At 44.0% G+C, this 25,107-nt stretch overlaps 1 protein-coding gene across 1 annotated transcript in view; it reads left to right on the plus strand.

Annotated features, from left to right (window-relative positions):
• The window catches only part of LAMA5 (laminin subunit alpha 5), a 195,859-nt gene that overhangs the window by 81,466 nt on the left and 89,286 nt on the right, over positions 1-25,107 (plus strand). The window contains exons 5-15 of the mRNA XM_081868208.1: positions 724-894; positions 2,999-3,096; positions 15,284-15,399; positions 17,877-17,995; positions 19,083-19,173; positions 19,882-20,016; positions 20,415-20,477; positions 20,653-20,793; positions 22,071-22,208; positions 22,772-22,906; positions 24,054-24,188. Coding sequence (XP_081724334.1) covers positions 724-894; positions 2,999-3,096; positions 15,284-15,399; positions 17,877-17,995; positions 19,083-19,173; positions 19,882-20,016; positions 20,415-20,477; positions 20,653-20,793; positions 22,071-22,208; positions 22,772-22,906; positions 24,054-24,188 — 1,342 coding nt within the window. The remainder of the gene's footprint in view (positions 1-723; positions 895-2,998; positions 3,097-15,283; positions 15,400-17,876; positions 17,996-19,082; positions 19,174-19,881; positions 20,017-20,414; positions 20,478-20,652; positions 20,794-22,070; positions 22,209-22,771; positions 22,907-24,053; positions 24,189-25,107) is intronic.

Genomic DNA, 25,107 nt, shown 5'->3' on the forward strand with positions numbered 1-25,107 from the left:
AGTCATAATCTTTTGTCCTCAATTCCTTATCTGTAAAATGGGAGCAGTTGTGACTTACCTCGGAGATTTGCTGCATGGAGGAATAAGATAAGAACATATTGGGCTGGATTCAGTTAACAGGTCCCACTAGCAGAAACCCACTTCTGCTAGTGCAATGGGGCTTCCTCCCTCTTCCCCCACCCCCTAAATTAACTCTGGGGGGGGTAGGGAGAATCCCTAGAACAGTGTGGTGTGGGAGGAGAGATTGTTCTGTTGTACAAGCAGAAATGCTTGTACTGATGCAGCATTTTTAACAGTGCGATGCTGAATTCCTCCCATTGTTACTTGCTCTGATCATAGTAGTATAGTGTACAGTGGTACCTCGGGTTACAGACGCTTCAGGTTACAGACGCTTCAGGTTACAGACTCCGCTACAGACTCCAGAAATAGTACCTCGGGTTAAGAACTTTGCTTCAGGATGAGAACAGAAATCATTCTCCGGTGGAGCGGTAGCAGCTGGAGGCCCCATTAGCTAAAGTGGTGCTTCAGGTTAAGAACAGTTTCAGGTTAAGAACGGACCTCCAGAACGAATTAAGTTCTTAACCCAAGGTACCACTGTAATTTAAATGAGTAGATGAGAATTGTATTGATCCACTGCTATGGTGAAGCATATTTCCGGACTGAGAAACACACACATTTTCTATCACCTAAAATATTCCTCTCTTTCTCACTCTGCTTCTACAGATTGTGGTCTCTTTGGTGAACGGGCGTCCGGGAGCCATGAACTTCTCTTATTCTCCTCTGCTAAGGAATTTCACCAAAGCCACCAACATTCGATTACGCTTCCTGCGGACTAACACCCTACTTGGGCATCTGATGGGAAAGGCCTTACGAGACCCGACCGTGACGAGGAGGGTAAGATGCTTCTAAGCTCCTCTTTGCTTATCAGTCAAATCTGCGTGGGAGCAGTAGCTTTTGGAAACATTAGAGAGATGAGTAAATGGTACAGAGTACTATGGTATCCTTCCAATGGAAAAGGTTCTACACATTTATTCATCTTCCAAATGACTACCGTGAATAACAGGGTTGTATCCAACTAAGTTTTAGCCAGAGTAGACCTACTGAAATTAATGGACCTTCATTAGCCATATTCATTAATTTCAGTGGGTCTTCTCTGAGTAGTTCCTGTTCAGGACAAGCAGAAAACAGTTAATCAATGTTGTTATTAGATTAGATTCACTAATGTTTAATAGTGATGATGATGATGATGATGATGATGATGATGATGATGAAAAATATATCTCAAGATTAAAGGTAAAATTAGGGCATCAGTAGACTGAGTGGTCTACAGGACTTGTTCCTGGGTGACCTGGATTTAAATTGCACTTTGCATGTTACCAGTTTCCCATACGGAAGTGAGGGCGTGTTGTAATAAATGGCAATACTATGTGCATGTAAATGGCTGCAGTATATAGAACAGGATTTATATATTGCATTTGGGCTTGATTTTCTCTGCTTGCAATAAAGTGCACATGGGGTAAAGAGAGTTCAACACAGGAAAAAATGTCAGGGCCGGCTTATTAAAAATAGCACGTAAAATTCATCAAAAAGATTTTAAAGTTCTGTCATGCACTGGATATCCCTTTGGAATATATGCTCAGTGGCACATTCATATATGAGTTTAAGCCTATTCTGAACCTATTAGGATCAAAATTATTTAACATATTATAAAAAGAAATTTAATAAAAATATTAAACTAAAAAAAAGTTCCTTGATCAACTAAAAAGTTCCTAACCCTTTATACATATGTGTGATACTTTGTTAGGTAACATTCCCACCCACAAACCCAATTATGCATGACCAACAGCTCAACCCTTCCTATGGAGAGACATTTTGGACTTTGAGATCATTGTTGCAGTCTATCAAACAGCGCAGTTGTGGAGAGTGTTATATGCAGATGTCTAGAGTAATAAATCTGCAATCTGCTTGGGGGTGGTGGGGAGAACGTTGGTTGCCAACAAACAAACAAAGCCACCCACCCAACAACACCCGAGGCATCTGCTGATTGCTACACACAACATCCTTGGCAAAGTCCAGCATGGGGGATATCCCAGTCTGCTTGTTTGTTAGCTCTGCAATAACCAGCAGGTGTTACTTACTGTAGCCTGCACTGAAGAGGCTTTAAGTCTGCAGTTGGTGCTGCCAGACGAAGGAAGAAATGCCCCAAAGTATTGTTTAAAGAAATAAAACCTATTGGTTCACCTTGGTAGGGGTGGGTGTTGTCGTGCTACTCCCACACAAAATGAGAGAGATTAACTAGGTCATTAAATATCTCCTCAGAGGCTCTGCAGATTTCAAAGCCCTGTATGCTTTTATCCAGGAATCCAGTATTTATTGATATTGTTCAGAATGATGGTGGTCTGCTCTTAGAACAGAGACAATAAAGAGCAAAAGTTGCAAATTGTTTAGCCTTGCCTGGCATAATGTCCTGGGCTGTCAGTTTTACTAAGCCAGGGGGATGGGACTTCAGCCCTAGAGGCTGAATGCCCTGAATGCTTTCTGTCTGGCCCTTGGAGCCTTCATTAGGCCATATACCACATTGGACCTGCTAGTGCCTCTATCTTGTCTGTTGCTCAGTACACAGCCCATGACGTTTCTGTGATGTCACCCTAAAGCTGCATTGTGATAAGCAGAGTTATGAATACTGTTGCCATGACACCGTAAGCCTTTGATCCTCTCTCACACCCTGTATGAGAGTGTGGGCAATTACCAGGCAGGGCAGAGGTGCTAATATTACTGTGCTCTTCCTGTAAGGAATACTTCTTTGACTGATGGATCCATCATTCAACAATAATTTCGTAAAGGATGTGTCAGATGGAATCCTATCACTGACAAAGTTTGAGTTATTTATCTTGAAGTAGCTGGGCATTTGTGTCATGAGGTTATTCCTTTGTATGGGAGAGAATATATGGCCGATGTCTGCAAAGTGACAAGGACAAACCATTCTGCGATCTTTTAGTATTACTACAGTATCAAAGATATCAGCATTGGAGGACGGTGCGTATGCCATGGTCACGCTGACGTCTGTGATGCCAAAGACCCTACGGATCCTTATAGGTAAGACTTCTGTTGGAAAACACCATGCCAAGATAGACTGATATGTAAAGAATTGAACTAAGAAGGATAGTTGGTGAAAGGGAAACAAGGTTCATCATGCAATGGAGGGACTGAAAGATGAATTTTGCTGTAAGTCAGCAGAGCCAGTTGTGTCGAAAGGCAAGGTGTAATGTGATAGATAGATAGATAGATAGATAGATAGATAGATTAGATTAGCTGCATTCTAAAGCAAGATTCTCCCCTTGTTAATTTGCACTTTACTCCATCACGACAACGGCTTCCTTGATTGCCAACATCACCTAGATTATGTTGTCCTACTGACCAAATACAGCGGCTCATGCAACATTCAAATATAAGTCAAACCAAATCACTTGAACCAGAGCCATGTGCTACCCAGAACGGCGGTCAGTTAGCTTTTAGTTGCAAACCCATAACTGTTTATTGAGCTGATATAAGAAAAAATGTTTTCTTAGTCCTTCAACAGAACTTAAAAGTCTCTGACAAGTAGAAGGAAAGAATACAGTGGTACCTCGGTTTAAGAACAGCCCTGTTTACGAACTATTTGGTTCACGAACTCTGCAAAACCGGAAGTAGTGTCCTGGTTTGCAAACTTTACCTCGGTCTAAGAACAGAATCTGAATGGTGGAAGGGCACCGGCGACGGGAGGCCTCATTAGGGAAAGCGCTCCTTGGTTTAAGAACGGTTTCAGTTTAAGAACGGACCTCCGGAACAGATTTAGTTCATAAACCGAGGTACCACTGTATAACATTCAGAACAGAATTTCAGTGATTCAGTTCAGTATATAAACCAGTCTCACATTGATCCAATTCTGAAGCATACAGGGTTGATTTCACAGTGTGTAAAACAAGGATTTCATGAGAAGATGTGAGTTGGGTGATCACACTGGCTGTCCAGAGCAAATAGGAGAAGATAAGAGGAGCCTTTCTGGGTCAGGCCAAAGTCCCACCTAGTCCAGCATCCTGTTTCCACAAACAGCAGCACTGTGCTCTCTCTCTTGCAGTATTCAGAGGCATACTGCCCTCCAATTGCAGGAAGCACATAGCCATCAAAGCCAGTAGCCTTCAAATTTGTGACTGTTTACTATTAATATAACAATTGGCCAGGATAGGCACCTTGAAGAACACTGCTAAATATGTTTACTTGCTGCAGACTGGCACTATAAATTTCCTGTCTGTTTTATCTGTGGCTTATTTGGAAGTTCCACACCTCCACAACTTCCCATGTGATCACGAGCAATAAATATTTCTTTGTGAACATCTACTATTTCACAATTTGCATTACACTTTGCATTATATATGTAGCATATTACATACCAGTTGCCTCATGCTTCCTTTCTTCTCTTTGATTGATCTAGTTCTACCATCTGCATTTGATTTCTTCCTTAAAGATGATAGACCATCACCCTGCTTTTATGTTTGGCTTTTAAGCATTTCATCTACCTTCTTCTTTGTTTGGTTTTCTAAGAACTTCAGCCTTAGGCTTCAATCCTAAATGCATTTACCTAGTAGGATTTACATCTGAGTAGATCACTGCAGATGGTGACAGCAGTCACGAAATTAAAAGACGCCTGCTTCTTGGGGGAAAAGCAGTGACAAACCTAGACAGCATCTTAAAAAGCAGAGACATCACCTTGCCAACAAAGGTCCGTATAGTTAAAGCTATGGTTTTCCCAGTAGTGATGTATGGAAGTGAGAGCTGGACCATAAAGAAGGCTGATCGCTGAAGAATTGATGCTTTTGAATTATGGTGCTGGAGGAGACTCTTGAGAGTCCCATGGACTGCAAGAAGATCAAACCTATCCATTCTGAAGGAAATCAGCCCTGAGTGCTCACTGGAAGGACAGATCCTGAAGCTGAGGCTCCAATACTTCATGAGAAGAGAAGACTCCCTGGAAAAGACCCTGTTGTTGGGAAAGATGGAGGGCACAAGGAGAAGGGGACGACAGAGGACGAGATGGTTGGACAGTGTTCTCGAAGCTACCAACATGAGTTTGACCAAGCTGTGGGAGGCAGTGGAAGACAGGAGTGCCTGGCATGCTCTGGTCCAGGGGGTCACGAAGAGTCAGACACAACTAAATGACTAAACAACAACAACAGATCTGCTTAGGATTGCATTGTTTATATCTAGAGTTCACTGTTGCAAAGGTGGCTTTGTGTTCTGCAGTATTGTTCCTTGGCCAGGGGGTAGTTTAAAATACGGTTCCCAAGAGCAATAGGGAAAAAAGTTTTCATTGGGCATTTTTAGCTCTCATAATACCTACTCACAGAAAAGCTTCAAAGCACATGATTAGCGGGAATCAGAGCCAAAACTTTGTTCTTGAGGACACAGGAGCACAAACTTGGTTCCAGTCCCTGGCCATCATCATGTCTGGATTTTTAGACACTCACATATGAATGATAAGAGACGGCTCATATCCCTATCACCTAAATTTGTCGGGAGATAATGAGAATGGAAAATGTTGCCTTATTCCTTGCATTTGGAAAACGAGTAGGGGCTGAAATGAGACTTTGCTTTTGTAGTTGCCTCCTTTTATGTTTTGCTCTTTCTCACTCTGCCTCCCTGTCCCTGTCCCTGCAAACGACAACAGATTTGCTCCCCTTTCTGCTTCCCATCAACACAGTTGTCTGATGTCTACTACGTTGTTTCTTTAACATCATGGTCCCAGATTGTGAACAAGAGCACGACTTAATTCTAGAGAGGAGAACAGTTGCCTTGAAAGCCTGAGAAGTTTAGTCATAGGTACTGCAGACTCATTTATTTGGTTTATAGCAGACTAAACATAATTTAGAATAGGAGAGACTGAACTATCCGTTTGTTGGTAAAGAATTCTTTCAAGGTCAGAGTTTTCATAAATAACTGCCACCATACTTTATAGGGTCCAATATTTCCACCGTGAGCCTGTCAAAATTAGGATAAGTGTTTGAGAATCCAAGTTCTGTAATATTGGGCACCGTGCCTGGCTATTCATTCAAGTGGACTCTTTCCGTTCATTAAGAGTGAACTTTGTCAATCTCCTAAATGGGAGCAAACTGTGAGAATTACAAACTCCTTCTTTAAATCCTTTCCTCTCCAGCATGAATCTCCAACTCCCCCATAAGACACACATGTAAGCATAACACCATCGTAGGCATATAACTGCAACTACCCCAAACCAAGGTTTTCTTCTTAACCAGTGTTTGAATCCAAGGTTTAACTAAGGACAGCTGTGCTGATCCACATCTCTAGAGCTAAATGGCCTATACTAGGGATGTGGGCAGGGATCTTCTCTGGTGCTGTTTTCTGTTGCTGGTACATTGAAACCCCAAGCACCCTGGAGAGAATGGGAGGGCTGTTCATTCCAGCTCTGCTTCCTGAGGTGAAATGTTCCTGTTCTCTGATGTCAGCCAGCTCATTATGCAGGAGTCCCTATTCCATTGCAGTGAATTGGTGAGAAGCAAGCCTCATTCCTTCTTGGTATGGATATGGCGGTCCTCAGCATGTATTTGAGGCCAAAATGGGAACACATCTCGTCTGTGTTTTGAAATAGCACAGAAAAAAACAGGGGGCGAAAGTTCCGCTCTCCTTAACACAATACAACTTCAAAAAGGCAGACTTACCTAAAACACTATGATGAAACATACAGACAAATACTAAGAATGCACTTCTGTATTCTACCTATAGGCCAGATTACATTTAGAAATAAGTGCTATTTAGATGAATCAGCCAGAAAGCTTTCGAAATAAAGTCCTCTTCAGGAGTCAAGCCTTTGTCATCCATGGGCTTCAATATTAAAAATTCATTAACTCAAGTAGATATAAAACTTGTCCAAATGGAAGAGATTTAAACACCCTTTGGTTTCTAATCCCAGTGCAAGCATCCAAATAAAGATGCTAATGCTTTTCAAACCTTTTTTAAAAAAACTCTTGCAATGTGTATAGATCATGAGTGTATAACTTTTAATTGGACATTTTACCGTAACTCTTTTTGAAAGCGCACTAAGGCAGGAATTCCTTGCATCTCCAGAAGGTTTAGCTCAGGACGGCACAGAACCTCCACCCTCTGTGTTGTTGATATGACCATACAGGCAAAGTGTTGGGTCAGGTGACTGTTCCAAAAAGGAGCTGTTAACTATGAAGTTTTTGGTCAGCTGTTTTGCAGGGTGCATTTTGGCAAGCTGCCCCCCCCCCTACTCTCAGACTTTGCCATGTGCTCATGATAATGAATGGAATTTCCCTTTATTGATAAGAAGTGTCTGGCTTTGTAAGTAAGGCCTATTGTCAGCCATAGCCCATAGTAGGAACCCATGTGTAGCATTCCAGGTCCGAAAACAGCCCGTGTGTGCATGGTTGCATGTTCTATGAATGCACACAAAATGGCTCAATTACTAGATTTTAGTACTTTTCTGGAGTTCAGTAGCACCCTGAAATTCTGTCGCCTGAGGCACACTCCCCCAGTCTGCCTAATAGTAGGGCCAGTCCTGACCAGAACTCAATTTCAGTCTAGAAACTCAAGAATTTCCAGACGTTTCTGCCTAACTATTGAGTGAATAAACTTCATTGTTTAAAGCCATAGGCCACCACAATACAAGTGCAGCAAACAAACGTTTTGACACATTCAGCAAATCTATATATAAAAAAGAAACAGAACAATAATACAATAAAAAAGAAACAGAACAATAATACACCCCCCAAGTGTAAATCATGCATTGCCCCTCTACAGTAAGCTGTCTAGGTATTCAAAATAACTATTGCCTAACTATTGTTTCGCAAAATTTTCATGGCCTTGTTATTCTAAGAGTTCAGGATAAGTTACCCAGTGAGTTTTTCAGGGTCTTCACGGTCTAGGCACTGAAAAGGCAACAAGGCTCAAAGGACTGCATGTCCCTTCCTACAAACAGTGGTTTTATTTTTCTCCCAGCCATCTTCTAACATACGAGTCTAGTGGTCTCCAGCCAATATTGAATCAGTAAAAAAGAAAAGAAAATGAAAATAAAGAGAGTTCTTGTCTGAGTTTGGCACCTCTCCCTAAACTGAAAGAATAAATAAAAAAAAGTATTGATTTGATTCCCCCTTGTGCTCTAGCAATGCTTGGATGTGTCTCTTAGCAATATTGTATAATGAAGCAGCTGCACCACCCAAAAAGATTTCTTGACAGGGAGATACCACACTTTACCTGCAGTCTGAAAGGCATTTTTTGGGGGAAAACTCCAGGGATTCCCTGCTGAACTTGGCAGAGGTTCCACTAATGACTTCAGCGAAATTCGGATGCTACTGTCTATGCATTCCCTGCCCCCAATGGGTGTGTCTAATCGCAATGTGAAAACGGACATTCTTTTGCGCTGTATTCACATAGATGCGGCAGGGGTAATACATGGATAATCAGTGCTGTGGGTGGACAAATGAAGGCATGGATTTGGGACACAGAGAAAGAGCGCCATCACCCAGCACGAAGATGGACTCAGCCAGTTTTGATTTCTCTGCATCCCAGTCCCCTTCCAACGCTGCCTACCTCATCTGACGATGGGGAGGGCACTGCTGATTCCAAGCAGCCTTCCTGTAGGGTAGCATATCTCTTTCCTGCTTCTTATGGGTAGCCTTTCAGTTAGGGAAGTTAAAGAAATTTTGGCAGGGGCTGTGTGTTTACTTCTTGAAAGAGATGTGTGGCTTATGCATACAGCTGTACAGTGGTACCTCAGTTTAAGAACAGCCCTGTTTACGAACTATTTGGTATACAGTGGTACCTCGGGTTACATACGCTTCAGGTTACATACGCTTCAGGTTACAGGCTCCGCTAACCCAGAAATAGTACCTCGGGTTAAGAACTTTGCTTCAGGATGAGAACAGAAATCGTGCGGCGGCAGTGTGAGGCCCCGTTAGCTAAAGTGGTGCTTCAGGTTAAGAACAGTTTCAGGTTAAGAACGGACCTCCAGAACGAATTGAGTATGTAACCAGAGTATGTAACCACTATACTTTTGTGAATTGTTATTAAGGAAATGATTGTTTTTCTCCTTCCAATAAAGTACAGCAGAAAGGTTGTCCAAATATAAGCAGTTTACTTATTAAACCTCACCATAATTTCATAAATATCTGTTTTTGTATTTCTAATAGTATAACCAAATCAGTAATTCTTGATATAACTGTAAGAACTACTCTGAAAATTTATTATTAAAAAAAATGAAACCTTCATCTGGTTGTAAATATTAAGATTATACCAGCAAGAATGAGTCTTTCTGTAAAAAAAAAACCGTATTTTTTCACCATAACACTCACTTTTGTCCTCCTAGAAAGTAAGGGGAAATGTCTGTGCGTGCTATGGAGGGAATGCCTATGGGTGGCATGCCTATGGATTTTCCTCCTCTAAAAACTACTTGCGTGTTATGGTCGGGTGCGTGTTATAGAGCGGAAAATACGGTAAAAAATTATTCAAATCAAGTCTTACTGACTAGTGATTTATATCTATTTGATTTAAATCAAATCCACCCTGAGCCATAGGTAGCAAATACTGGTAGTTATATCGGCCCGTTTTAGTGATTACTTTGCCAGCAGATTTGTTTAGCTCATTTGCATGATTTCCTTTGGCAAAAAGTGCAGAGAAAATAAAACTCACAAATTTGCAGAATATATTCAAAATAAAAATGCGGGTTCAAAATGACAGTAACATTATAAACTCATTAATACTGGAAACATTGGGGAAAAGACAAAATTTATTTGTCAGAATTTGAGCAAGGATGATGTTTGCAGCACAGAAGCGAATTGCCTTTAAACTGGGTGTGTGTGCTGTGCTGGCCCTTCAGCCTTTTAAAGCATTTTCATTGCTTCACAGAATGTTCCTGAGTCACATTTCACGTCAATGAGAAGGGCAATGGTTACAGTAAAGAAGTGCATTCCTGGTTTAGCCCACCAAAGTGTATATATTCAATCAATGAAATATGTAAACACTGAAGTAAGCACATTGATGTGTAATTCATTACACAGAGCACTTGACATATGAGGTGCTATGGAGTTTCAGTAATGGACACGCATGCTGGATGTCTTTGCTTATCTCCACCAGCAATGTAAACTATTTCTGGGTTTCTAGACTTCTAGGCATGTTCTCTGTGCTAAAGACACCAGTCCTTGGATTGAAAGGTAGGAAAGGTATCAGGACTGGCTATAGGTACCTCAGTAAAAGTATTTGGACTGGTTTGCTGCTGTTGTTGTTTAGTCGTGTCCGACTCTTCTTGACCCCATGGACCAAAGGACTTCCTGGCTCTTGCTTACAGGGTTGCAAACTATCTGATGTTGACTGCCCAAACAAGCTAATTTTCTTTGCACAAATGCTGTGAATTGTCAACATGGCAAGGTGGGATGGGGTTGCTCATGTTGCAGTAAGAGCGAGGTTTGTTATTAAAGGCATTCGTAGCCTTTTATCGGAGTGAATGTAGAGTTATAGCTTTGGTTCAGCAGCGAATGAATCTGCATCATGCAATGCAGTTCCCAAAGGCCCTTTCCAAATCTTCAGAGCAGAGTTTTGCAGAGTGCAATCCCCTCCATGCATCATTCTTTTCCTTATTTCTGAATAGGGAACTTCCAGCTCTTCTTGTTCCATTGCTAATGATGTGAGGCTATTAGCATGACCTTTGCATCCTGCCTGGGAGATTTAGAAGCTTCTGGTTTGTTGCTGCTAGAAACAGAAAGTTATACCTTGGCCAGATCCAGGAAGGTGGTGCATGTAATCTTAATTTCTCTCTCTCATGAAGCTCAAGAGTGTTTCTTTTGTCCCTCTTCTTTGCTCTTAAGGCTCACCATTCCTTTTTATAAACATTTCTTTGTGGTCCAGTTCATATTTATGGGAAATTTATAAATTGAGCTGGGCTCCTGCTTGAGGAGCCCACTCAGTCTGGCTATCTATTTTTCTCAATGAGCTCTCACACAGAACTTGACTCAGAGAATGTGCCGACTTCAGCTGTTCCTTTATTCTTCTTTACGTGGTTCCTGTTTATACAGTGGTGCCCCGCAAGACAAATGCCTCGCAAGACGGAAAACCCGCTAGACGAAAGGGTTTTCCGATTTGGAGGTGCTTCGCAAAACGAATTTCCTATGGGCTTGCTTCGCAAGACGAAAATGTATTGCGAGTTCCTGCGGGGTTTTTTTTTCCTTTCCCCCCTTTTTCTAAGCCGCTAAAAGCCGCTAATAGCTGCTAATAGTGCTAATAGTGCTAATCCGCTAAGCCGTCAATGGGCTTGCTTCGCAAGACGAAAAAACCGCTAGACGAAGAGACTCGCGGAATGGATTAATTTCGTCTTGCGAGGCACCACTTTAATAGGTAAGCACGTTTCTGCATATCCTCATTAACGTGTATGAGTTTGCAAAAGTTCTGCAGGTTTTACCAATACTGTTGTGTGCAGCTATTGTCTGAATTTTGGCCAGTGAAGAAGGTGCAAGACATTCAGCTAATGCAACATGTCAATGGAAAACTGCTCATACAATGGGGCCTTTCAAAATTTGTGTTTCAGTCTCAGAAGTGATAATCCTTATCCCACTTTCCTCCCACAACCAAACTGCTGAATCTTAAAACACACACTCACCACTTTTGGATATTACCGTAAACCCGGGATATTCATCATGGTGCCCTTCAGATGTTGTGAGCAACAGCTCCCACCATCACCTACTATTGACATTTCAGGTTTTAGCTGCATCCTCTGGTCTGCAGTGAGACAAGGCATGGTGCCAGGCAGCACTCAGGCTGGATGCAAGGAGAGGTTGAGCAAAGCAAGGCAAGACGTGAGGCAAGGCTCATCCTGTCCTATATGACTGCAGGGCTCTCTTGTTGCTTCAGCAACAAACTTCAGCTCAGCCCTCTACAGTGGCAGCATGCCAGAACCTTGTACTCCACAGTGCCATTTTACCCACCAAACAAAAATGCTGTCTGTTGTGTCAGACTGATGGGTAATACAGTTTTGTCCCGGCTTTTATCCATGCAATTACTCATTCCCCCCTCCAGGCTTGCCTCTCCCTCCTATGGCACACGCACGCACTGTTCTCTTGTTCAAAACAAACGGCTTAAAAATACATGCACTTTATTAAAGCTATCACAAATAGACAGGGAGGTATACAGCCTGCTTTAGATGCACGCTCATGTCTTTCCATCAAAGGCACAAATCACAGTTGTTAGCGCACGTTGCACTGGAAGGGACTTTTTCAGTTAAATAGGCCAACTGCAGTGGTCTCCCACTGTGATGGAGCAGCAGGGGCCTCTGATCTTACTGGGCCTTCTGCAATGGGCCACCAAGTCTGAGAATGGCAGTAGAATGGGCTGGAGGGATACTGGCTGCACAGGCTCATCTGGTGGAAGTGCTTCTGCGGCTGGCCCTGTGTGCCCTTCTACTTGTTCAGAGCTCTCAACTTCATCCCATGAAGAAGACAAATCGATTCTGGGGTTGTGACAGGTTGATTGGAACGGAGGGCACCATGTCTGCTATCCCTGTGCTAACCATAATTTGGCACAACTAGAATAAGTCTAAGTGAGCCTTGGACTCACATCTTCTGAGCTTGTGTTTCCAGTTTTCATCTGTTGTTGTTTAATCGTGTCCAACTCTTCGTGACCCCATGGACCAGAGCACGCCAGGCCCTCCTGTCTTCCACTGCCTCCCGCAGTTTGGTCAAACTCATGCTGGTAGCTTCGAGAACACTGTCCAACCATCTTGTCCTCTGTCGTCCCCTTCTCCTTGTGCCCTCCATCTTTCCTAACATCTGGGTCTTTTCCAGGGAGTCTTCTCTTCTCATGAGGTGGCCAAAGTATTGGAGCCACAGCTTTAGGATCTGTCCTTCCAGTGAGCACTCAGGGCTGATTTCCTTCAGAATGGATCGGTTTGATCTTCTTGCAGTCCATGGGACTCTCAAGAGTCTCCTCCAGCACCATAATTCAAAAGCATCAATTCTTCAGCGATCAGCCTTCTTTATGGTCCAGCTCTCACTTCCATACATCACTACTGGGAAAACCATAGCTTTAACTATACGGACCTTTGTTGGCAAGGTGATGTCTCTGCTTTTTAAGATGCTGTCTAGGTTTTTAAGATGCTGTCTAGGTTTGTCATCGTTTTTTTCCCAAGAAGCTGGCGTCTGTCACCCTCTGCAGTGATCACGGAGCCCATTTTTCATTAGCCACAGTTTATTGTGTCATCTGAACAAGAAACCCCTGTTATTGTTTTGTATGGTGTGCTTCCAAATTTCTTGTGAGTTTAGACAACATGACAAGACTTGATAAATCAGAAATCGGAAGCTAAAGCTTCTCCTCATGGTTGCACCAGAGGAGGGGGGTGTAGCATGAGAGTCTAACAATAACAACAGTTTTGTTACTTGCACCCCAGCCACTCTGAAGCTTAATTAGGCTTGTTCTTGTCACTGTAAACTGTGGTTTAGTGTGATGTCTGAGCATGGCCAATCAGAATACCAATGATTCAGTATTCTGATAACCAGAGAGAAATATACAGGATACAGAATCTTTACTAATTACTGTAGCATTTGTTCAGTCATGGTGGAAACTTAAAAGCTGATGCAGATTACCTTCCTCCACGGTTGGTGCGAGTGCCACGAAGTTGATGTTGGATGGTTATCAATTTAATAGTCCCATTTGCACCAGGATTAGTTTCCTCTATCTACTCATGTGCTATCACCAATTGTTCTTCAGGGGGGTGAGGGAACAGATTTAGGGGGCATGTGAAAGGAGGGGAGAGCATTCTGTTGTGAAATCCCTTGGGCTGATGGAACTGTAGCCTTGTTGAGTACAACCCATTGTCAGCTGCTACATATGGTGGTTGGAGGACCATCTTCTGCTCTTACCCCTACTGTCTGACTATCGGCTCTGCATGCAAACCCAGGGACTCAATGGAAATACATGGGTGTGTACCTGAAACAGGCTGTCTACCACAGCTCCCTGTCTATTTCTTACAGCTTTTATAAAAGCTGGTATCTGAAGAAGTGTGCATGCACACGAAAGCTCATACCAAGAACTGACTTAGTTGGTCTTTAAGGTGCTACTGGAAGGAATTTGTTTAGCTTTTATAAAATGCATCTATTTTTAAGCCCTGAGTTTTGAATGAGCGAACTGTACAGGCGTGTGCCATAGGAGGGTGAGGCATGCCTGGAGGGGGAAATGAGTAATTGCACAGATAAAAGCTGGAGCAGAACTGTATTATCCATCAGCCTGACACAACAGAGCACATTTTTGTTGGGTGGGTATAATGGCACAGTGGAGTGCAAGTTTATGGCATGATGTCACCTTACCTAATAAATCGGCACCATGGCCCAGTCAGGACAAGATTCTAAGTCTTGCCTGGCGCCTCTAGAGCTGCCTGTTTAGTCAGAGCAAACCTCAGCTAACAAAATCACAGGGAAGGCGTAATCCGCCAGGAATTTCTCCTGCAGATTTCCCATTGAAATGAATGGCATTTGTGCAGCAATGTACTGCTCCAACCACTGCTCCCACCCATCCTTTGGGCAGCTGCCACTCATTTGTCCTTGTCCAGGGGATATTCTTGGTATTAACATTCCAATGCTGTTAAACTGAAGTGCAGTGATACAATAGGGTTGTTGTTATTAATTCTTTAAAGAAGTCAAGTGGAAGTTTTTGAGAAGATGCAGTAAGAGAGGAGGAACACAGTTTTCTAGAGATAGTCCCAATACCAGTCATTAGTAGCATGCAAATGACTGTACTGTATAAAAGTATAGATGTGCCCTTAAAAGTTTTACTGACCAAAAATGAATTACACAGAGATCCTAGTAATACTTGTATTTCCTTTATGGCATTCTTCCTCATAGTTGTCAGATAGGAGCCCAATGCATTTTGCTTTTTGTGGCAAAGTATTTGGATCCTGCCCCTTCCCACTCCTTGGCAGTGTGCACCACATCAGAACTTACTGGTGCATTGTGAGACGCATTAAATAAATAGCCTCACACATCCACTGGGGGCTCTGTTCTGTAGTAATGCTTGTAAACGTAGGATACAGCATTCTCTGACACGCAGTATTGTGTGGACAAGCTGCCATTACTGTTCAAAATATTTAATTTCTGTGATGCCACTTGCAAAGTAAAGATGTAAGGCCAACGATACTGCTTAGGTTCATTCTTATAATAAAAAATCGACATGTTTGGGGCCATTCACTAACCTACTCCAAGAGTAATAAGCACGCTCTGTCTTCACTTGCCAGGTTACAGTGTGACTGTCAGCACAACACCTGTGGAGCATCATGTGATCGATGCTGCCCAGGCTTCAACCAGATGCCATGGAAACCAGCCACAACCGACAGCGCCAATGAATGTGAATGTAAGTTTTATCTTCCTATATACATAAAAATGTAAGACTGTCATCAGGCAGCCTCCATGGGAGGATTTGTATTTCCTCATCACAATGCTGGATTTGCATGAAGTCAGGGTGGCCTAGGGGAGTGGAAGAGAAGGCAGTTTGCACAACACCAGTGGGTGATTTAGACGTTTTGAGTAAAAAAAGGATAGAGAGAGCTGAGAGGAAAGTGGTGGTTTTAAACAGCAGAGATTGGAGTAAATAACCTTCATTCAGTGGAATATGTGAGGGGGAAAGGTTGAGTATAGCAAGAAGGGAGAGACACTAAAATGAAGAAGTTGCTTGTTTTAAACTGCCATTTTCCTCTTTCTCTGCCACTGCTTTACTCCAACTTCTGCTGTTGTTTAACTACAACAGGAAGGAAGGGATGCTGAAAGGGGAAAAAAAAGTCTGCTTTAAACTTTTCCCTCATGTGAGAGAGATAAAGGATGTGGAGCCCTCAAATATTCCATAGTACTTTCCCACAATCATGTATTCCACTCCTAGTATCATGTGTTGTCTTCAACATGAAGCTCCAGTTTTAATGTAGTAATTTGGATGAGATATGTATTGACAAGGAAACAGTTAGTGCAGTGTCCATCAACTGAACTTGACCTCCAATTGAACAAGCTAACTGGCAAGCTTGCACTTGAGATTCAGCTCATCTTCAAGATGCAGTAACATATATCAGCATGGGATGTGCTGTCAAAGTGGGCTGCAGAATAGGAGAGAGGAGGTGGCATGGAAATGGAAGGTTGGTCCATGTGCAAGGGAGAGTTAAGAAGAATGAGGAAGAGGGGGAAAGGGTGTTGTAGAAAAGGAGGGAGTAGAAGGCATAGGAGGGGGGGTTGAAGATGGAAGCAGGGCCATGAAAGGGTCTGAAGAACAGGAGGGGATGGTGGCTTCATAGTTGGGTGGAAAGTGAAAAAGGGAGCTCAGGAGCTGCTGTGTGCGGGCGGAAGACGATGCAGGAGGTTACCACGGGGGCGGTTTGTGTGCAAGGTGGGGGATTGCACAAAATGGGGGAGCAGCGTGGAAATGGAGCGAAGGTGAAAACAGGTGCAAAGCAGGACTGAAGAACAGGAGAGTGGATTCAGAAATGGGTTTGGTCAGGTGCAAAACAAGCTTAGTAGTTGCATGGGGTAGGAAGGGAAAGCTCCAGTGGTGTAGGAAGGGGGGTGCGGGTCGCCCCGGGTGTCATCACTGAGGGAGGGGTGACGAAATGGCAAAAATATGTGTTTTTGAAAAAATAACTCCTGCACGCCCCTTCCTACGCCACTGCAGGAACACTTACCCCTTGAGTGATTTCCAGAAACCAGAAGCATTGCTACCTCCAACCAGCCTTTATGGCCAGTAGCCTTCGACAGCCCTCTCCTCCATGAATCTGCCTAATCCAGAGGCGTAACTACGTGAGGCAGGGGGCACTGGGTGTCACACCGCGGGGCCTGCAGTGTGCCTGAGCCACGCTTCTCTCCTGAGGCGGGCGGACTGCCTGCAAGCTCTGCACTGCTTTTTCAAGCAGTGTGGGGCTTGCGTCTGCCCACCTACAGCTGAGAGGGAGGCTGCAGAGAGGCTCCACACAGATACGCCACTGGGAAGCTCTAGGGGAGTGTTTCTCAACCCGTGGGTCCCCAGATGTTGTTGGACTACAACTCCCATCATTCCTAGCCAGCATGATCAGTGGTCAGGGATGATGGGAGTTGTAGTCCAACAACATCTGGGGACCCACAGGTTGAGAACCGCTGCTCTAGGGGGAATGCAACGAGCACAGTAAGCACAGGTACAGCCCCTAGTAGAATTTTTTATATATAAAAAAACCCCCGAACTGGTTCATTCAGCTGTTTAATGTTACAGGCAGTTGCAGAACCAGAAATGAACGCACTTGATTTACCTGACGGTCGGTGTTGGCCTGCGTTTCACTCACATGCAGGGTTCAAAGAGAACGGAAATCTGACACGCTCATGCTTCGTTGGCTTTTGTTGGAGTGCAGTGGGGAGGATTCTGAAAACGAGTTTAAACTTAACATCTTGTTCACTAGCCTAGCAGTGTGCGCGCTTCGCCCAGCAGATGCAGCTGATTCATTCTGTACTTGAGTATTAAATTAAAACAGTCACAACGCAGAGTACTAACCACTATACAATCACTGCCAAAAGAAGAAGAAGCAGAGAGCGGGAAGAAGAAGAGGAGGAAGTTTTCACAATGGAACAAAAGTAAACAATGGGTTCGTGTATTGGACCCTGAGCTGCTATTTAAGTTATTCATTATACATTATCCCGAGCTTGGTAAGCAGTGAGGTAGCTGGGTTGATACAAAACTGTTCCAGCTCCAGGAACTTCTGCAATCTGGTTGAATGGGCAGAAAGCATCATTCAAAACCCAGCAGTTAATTTTACTACTGCAAAAGGAAGAATATGTAAATCAGAGGCTGCGTCAGTTCTAACTCCCCTTTTCTTGTCATCTCAGCCTGCAATTGCAACGGCCATGCCTATGACTGCTATTATGACCCAGAGGTGGATCTTCACAAGGCCAGCACAAATCGTGATGGTCAGCTTTCAGGTGGAGGTGTATGCATTGACTGCCAGGTAAGTCTTGGCTGGAAGTGCTGCAGAACAAAGGGCGTTTGTGTCTCTTGGGTTGCTGTTGGCGTTGCCAGTGAAACTACTGCACTGGCCGTGAGAAAGCTGAGACCTGTTAAGAGGAAATGTGAGCTCTTAACGTTATCAGATTATATCCTAGAGGAAAATAACTGGAAAGGATCTGAAAAGAATATAATACAGACTCTTACGGAGGCAGGATCCTTTAGGGATGGCCCATTGATCATGACATGCAATGCAGATTATAGCATATCTCAAGTATCAAGAGCTGCTTCACTCCTTATGTAATTAGTGAGTGAACTCTCACCTCGCTGTGAGCCAGTGTGGTGTAGTGGTTAAGAGCGGTGGACTCGTAATCTGGTGAACCGGGTTCGCTTCCCCGCTCCTCCACATGCAGCTGCTGGGTGACCTTGGGCCAGTCACACTTCTTTGAAGTCTCTCAGCCCCACTCACCTCACAGAGTGTTTGTTGTGGGGGAGGAAGGGAAAGGAGAATGTTAGCCGCTTTGAGACTCCTGAAGGGGAGTGATAAAGCGGGATATCAAATCCAAACTCTTCTCCCAAATGTACTGCTAGAGGACCCTGTAATGTGCAAGGCCTATATTAACACAGGCTACCTTTGAATTGGGTGACTGTCCATATGAACTCCAATCACCATCTGAGGCCCATCTTCATCCACCTCTCCATGAGAGATCTGGAGGGTGGCAACATGAGAACGGGCCTTTCCTGTGGTGGCTCCCCATTTGTGCAATGCTTTCCCTTGGGAGGCTCACTTGGCTCCTTCATTACATATCTTTAGGCGCTAATCTTCTCTGCACCATTCCAATTTTTAGTATATGTGCAGCCGAAGGTGAAAACATTTGTCTTCAGTCAGGCCTTGGGTTGCTTAATATTCTGTGATCCTTTAAATGTGTTTGTGGGAGAGGAGTTAGTCGTTCGTTTTTGCTTTATTATGTGTTTTGTGTTCTCGTTTTGCGTTTTTATGTTGTGAACCACCCTGTGATCTTTGGATGAAGGGTGGCACACAAAATTAATTCATCATCATCACTGAAAATCCTGGACTTATTATTTTTCAGCATCACACAACAGGTGTCAATTGCGAGAGGTGCAGCCCAGGATACTATAAATCCCCAGACCATCAAATAGATTCACCATACATTTGCTATCGTGAGTATGCTGCCTCATGTACATCATAGATACAGTCCAGTATCCAAAAGTGACATGTACAGTGTTGTGTGCATGAGTACCTTTGCCTACCCCCCAAATGTTGGGGGCTCTGCAGAGCAGAACCCCATAAAGTGCTGTTGAGGGAGGGAAAAACTGAGTTTCTGCTACGTCTTGTGTGCTCTGAAGCAGTTTTCTAAATCTCCATGTCTTAAGTTTCAGTTACACAGTGCCAAGGTAACAAGCTCTTCTTATGTTCTTACCTTGCCCATAGTTTCTGGATTGTATTCTTAATTGCTGGGGTTGATTATTTCATGCCAAATAGTGGTGGTGATGGGATTAGGATTTTTCAGAAACTGTATTGAGACGCATCTGCTGATATTGTGGTTTGACCAGAGTATGTTTTAGGCAATGCAGGAGAACGGGCAAGAAATCTTTATGGTTTAGGAAGGGTCAGGATATCATACACCAGACGGATGAGGTATAAATAATAAATTCTTCTTCCTCCTCTTTCTTCCTCCTCCTCCTCCTCTTCTTCTTCTTCTTCTTCTTCTTCTTCTTCTTCTTCTTCTTCTTCTTCACCTTAGCCCATAGTAAATGTGGGTCTCCCTTTGAAGAGCAGCCCTGCTAACCATACCGTGGACCAATGTTTACTTTCTGCCTCTGGTTTGAACTGGCAGAGGGAGTTCATTGTAATTTCTCCCCTTCTAGGTTGCAATTGCGACTCAGACTTCACAGATGGCACCTGTGAGGACCTCACTGGCCGCTGTTACTGCAAGCCGAATTACACAGGGGAGCACTGCGACTCGTGTGCTGATGGCTACATGGAGTTCCCGCACTGTTATCGTACGTATTGCTCTCACAGCCCATGAGGCCTTTCAGCATAAGCTAAGCGCTGTGAGTTTCCAGAGGCCAGCATTCTGGTCCTTGCCATGTTTGTGATGGAGCCTGCTTCAGGCTCTCTTTTTTGGATTACTGCACAGCAGCTTTGACTTCTGGCTTCCAAAAATCTGCTTCTTACAGTGTCTTGCTAAACCTTTTAATGGGATTACTGGTGGTGTGCGTGTGTGATTTAGAGAGCTACAGAGCGCTTAATTTCTGAACTGTAACAAAAGTAATATTTTGGAACCTGGAAGGGCTTATTTACAGAGGACTGGATTTATTTTAGACTAATGCATAGTGATGAATTTGTTATTTCTCTTGAGCATGGAACTAACACTTCCATTTTCTTTCCCTTCATTTAGCTGAACCAGTTTACTCATACAATGACACTGGAGAGCAAGTCCTCCCAGCTGGGCAGATAATAAGTAAGCCCGTTTTCTTGTCCCCCCATCCCTACTTTTAAGAAATGACTATGCCTCCTTTTACTATGGTTGGTCCCTTAAGATCATTGCAGCAGTAACTTGTTGGCAATTGGGAGTCCTGGTGTACCATGCACACATTTAGCTTAATCCTGTTTTCTTCCCTCTCGCCATTTTCCAGACTGCGACTGCAATGTTGCCGGGACAAGAGGGAACGCCTGCCGGAAAGATGCTCAAACGGGGTTGTGTTTGTGCAAACCCAACTTCCAAGGGACTCAATGTGACCAGTGTGTGCCTGGGTACTATGGACCAGGTTGCCAACGTGAGTAAACAAAGCCAACGGGTTCTGCTGAACTCATAGGCAGCCCTCCTGTTTTGAGAGTTGAGAGAGTAGGCTTGCTTTTGTCGTTGTGGTGCTGTGGTTGCAACAGAGCTCTCAGTTTGCAGAGCTTTTCATAAGCCAGGGGTGGCCAAACACCGCCCTCCAGCTGTTTTGGGACTACAACTCCCATCATCCCGAGCTAACAGGATCAGGGATGATGGGAATTGTAGTCCCCAAACATCTGGAGGGCTGAGTTTGGCCACCACTTTCATAAGCCAAAGTTACAACCCTTTGTCTCCAAGGAATGTATAGTCTAAAGGTGGGATGGGCAGGCTTCTGAGAACATAGGAGCCAACTCTTGGGGGCTTCAGCCTCCACAATGTAATATTTGAGGGAGCGGGACGACCCTCCCCCCAGTTGATGGACATTCCCATGCAAATGGTGTGTGTGTGCCACATCATGTGATTGATTATGTGGGACGGGGCTTACTTGGGCCCTCGCAATATTTTATTCAGGTTGGCCCTCCTGTCTGAGATCTACTTCGTTTTTCACCAGAACCACAGGGTCTACCGATCAGTAAAGGTAAAGGGACCCCTGACCATTTAAGTCCAGTCATGACCAACTCTGGGGTTGCGGTGCTCATCTTGCTTTATTGGCCAAGGGAGCCGGCGTACAGCTTCCGGGTCGTGTGGCCAGCATTACTAAGCCACTTCTGGCGAACTAGAGCAGCACACAGAAATGCCATTTACCTTCCCGCCAGAGTGGTACCTATTTATCTACTTGCACTTTGATGTGCTTTCGAACTGCTAGCTTGGCAGGAGCAGGGAACGAGTAACGGGAGCTCACCCCATTGCGGGGATTCGAACCACTGACCTTCTGATCGGCAAGTCCTAGGCTCTGTGGCTTAACCCACAGCGCCACCCATGTCTGAGATCTACTTCGTTTTTCACTAGAACCCCAGGGTCTACCGATCAGAGCCTTATGCAAAATACATTGTGGGCAATATCCAGCTAAGTCATACTCAGAGCAGGCTCTTTAAAATAAATGGACAAGATACTTAAGGCTATTTATTTCAATTGGCAACTATAATCCACAGTTTAGAATTCGCAGAGCAGGGTACCCCTTAGCCTAGGAATTCATTTTGAGTACCAGAAGTGAAATCTCAAGTTTTGTCCCTTAGGATGTGAAGAAAAACTTGGAATCAGATATGTCTACTAGTAGCTGTTTTACAGCGAAGTGCACCCAAATAACCGTTTGTTTGTGTTTTGCTCCCACAGCATGCCAGTGCTCTGGCCCTGGCTACTATGATGGCACATGTGACAGTGAGACTGGGCAGTGTCTTTGTCGAGCTGGATTTGAAGGCTACACGTGCGATCAGTGTGCCCCTGGCTACTTCAACTACCCACTGTGCCAGCGTGAGTTTTCAAACACATCACCACATTAATCACTGTGGGCTTTGGCAAGTGTATGTTCTGCAAATGCCTGCATCTTTCTCAGTTCTCACGAGTGTACAGTGAAATCTCTCTAATGCTCAGTGGCTGTACTTGTGCCCTTCCTCATCCTTTCACTAGAATCCTGTTTGGGTTTGTTCCTTCCCACTTGCTCTGCCACTATACCAGTATTAGTCAAAAAGCTGAACATTATTTGAAAAACACAAAACTGGAAGCAGAACAAATTCTGCTAAGCCAACTAATTATATGAAAATATTTTTCATTGTCTAATGCCAATAGAACGACAATATTTTCATTTCCTTAGTACAAAATTTGTGTTTATTTTTTAAATGCAGCATAGATTCTTGAGTATGGGTTGGTGGGTGCAGATCCCGATTTCATTAGACCTGGAATTGTTTTGTCCCTTGTGTGCTCCCAAACACCTATCCTGCTAGTCTGTTTGGCCCATACTTAACCTTTGCAGTGATGCTCAGGTCCTCTATTTGAGACCCCAAAGTTCTGAACCCTGGATATTATTTTCGTTGCAGTTTGTGGCTGCAGTGCTGTTGGGACATTGCCAGAAGGCTGTGATGCCTCTGGAAGGTGCTTCTGCAGGCCTGAATATGTTGGGCCTCACTGTGACCAGTGCAGCGTTGGATATCACTCATACCCTCACTGCCAAGGTATGCCAGGTTGTGAAAAGGCTAGCAGGGAAGAGGCAGATTCTGTAATTAATTGACACAAAAGAAAGAAGTCTCTCTTCTTTCAAATCGAGACCCAAGGCAAGGGTGTTATCTGCCGCTGTTGTGAAGAAAATCTCAGAAATGGGTGCAATGCATCTGCTAAAACCTGGGGTATTTCCCCTCCCCCCCCATGTGCATTAGATACCTCCAAGTGGAGCTAGTTTCCTCTATTGCTCAAAGGCAGAGAACTGTGACTTCAAAGGACACTTTAGGCTTTCCCTTCCTGTTGACGTCTGAGTTCACTTCCTGCCTTTGTTCGGAGCAGAACACAGCTCTCCAACTTAAGATCTGCCCTCTTTTCCTTGTGATTCTTCCTTTTGTCTTTCTGACTCCTGTGCTTTTCAGATTATGTATACCTTGCCATCCTTTCTGATTCAGTAGTATCGGTGTTCTCTTCAGAAACAGGAATGTTACCAAGCAGTATTTGGGGAACTCGTACCTGCATATTGCCTGTAATTTAAAATGGGGGAGAAGGTATCCGGACACATTAAAGCCCCCTAAAAGTATTTATGTGACTTAATGCCAGCTATCACATGGCCCTGCCACCTAATAGGTACAAAGGCTCATAAATGCTAGTCAGCTGTGTGTATGGACATGGCTATTGGAACCTGCTTGTTCTAGAACAGTGTGAGGAACCTTCACCCCTCCAGGTCTTGTTGAATGACAGCTCACATCATCCCAGGTCCTTGATCCTGCTTGCTGGGTCTGCTGGGCATTAAGAGTATAGAATAGAATCATGGAAGGGACCATGAGGGTCATCTAGTCCAACCCCCTGCAAAGCAGGAATCTTTCCCTCAACGTGGGGCTTGAACTCACGACCGTGAGATTAAGAGTCTCATGCTCTTCCAACCGAGCTGTGGTTCAGCAACATCTGGAGGGCCAAGGGTTCCTTCTACAAGGAACGATAGCTTGTCTCGGGAGGGAAAGTTCAGCTGCCTGTTAAGAGACTGTGGCATTTGGTTTGGAATGAAATAATTTTACAAGCAGACAAAATAATCAATTTTTCCAAGCGTGTGAAAAGCATGTTGGTGCCCTCGCTTATTGACTTCTACAACCTCTTTGTGTGCTTTCCTCCCATCCCCCACAGCTTGTTCCTGTGACCCCCGGGGTGCTCTGGACAACGACTGCAGCCCTGTTGGTCAGTGCCATTGCCACTCAAATTATGTAGGCCATACATGCAACCAGTGTGCCCCAGGCTTTTTTGGGTACCCTACCTGTACAGGTGAGTCATGTTGCTATACCAACTCTGCAGTTCTTTGTGTTCACATGGGTCTTTGTGGTGTTCTTTGTGTTCACATGGGCCAGTGTGGTGTAGTGGTTAAGAGCAGTGGAATCGTAATCTGGTGAACCAGATTCGCTTCCCCGCTCCTCCACATGCAGCTGCTGGGTGACCTTGGGCCAGTCACACGTCTCTGAAGTCTCTCAGCCCCACTCACCTCACAGAATGTTTGTTGTGGGGGAGGAAGGGAAAGGAGAATGTTAGCTGCTTTGAGACTCCTTTGGGTAGTGATAAAGCGGGATATCAAATCCAAACTCTTCTTCAATCCCTTTTATGATTTGGTTCACGTTGCAGGAGTATGTATGCTTTATTACATGAGTTTTTTGTGTTTGCTTCTTTGAAAATGATGTGGAAAAAAGGAGTAAGAGGTTACACAGGTAAATGGCTGGAAAGGTCATAGGATTAGGATGCTATTCTCCATGCATTATTAGCCATCCTCATTCCATTCAAGATGGTATACAATGCAAATATGCACACGTGGTTCCTCGTTAGATTTCATCGCTCGTTATCAAAGAATTGCTGTAGGATGCACTGTCCCTGAGTCACACAGCTGAGAGCTTCTAACACTTTTAATATTCTCTTCCTCTGCTAAATGTGGAAAACGTCATCTCTGGCCAACTGGCTTGGCATTAGCTTCCAGTGCTGATATTGGCAGTGTGTTTTTGAAGAGGCTGGAAGCTTAGATCTCGCTGACCTGGTGGAATAAGACCATTCATTTATTTTGTTCCTCATTTGTTAGCACCTAAAAAATGCATGGTGCAATAGAAACAAGTATTGAGAGAGGAACATAGGCACGATGCAGTGCAAAGTCTTAAAGGCCATAAATTGACTTACTATAATAAAAGAATCAAACAAGTTCTTT

This window comes from Podarcis erhardii (genome assembly GCF_964252035.2).
Source record: "Podarcis erhardii genome assembly, chromosome: 6".
Taxonomy (NCBI): Eukaryota; Metazoa; Chordata; class Lepidosauria; order Squamata; family Lacertidae; genus Podarcis; species Podarcis erhardii.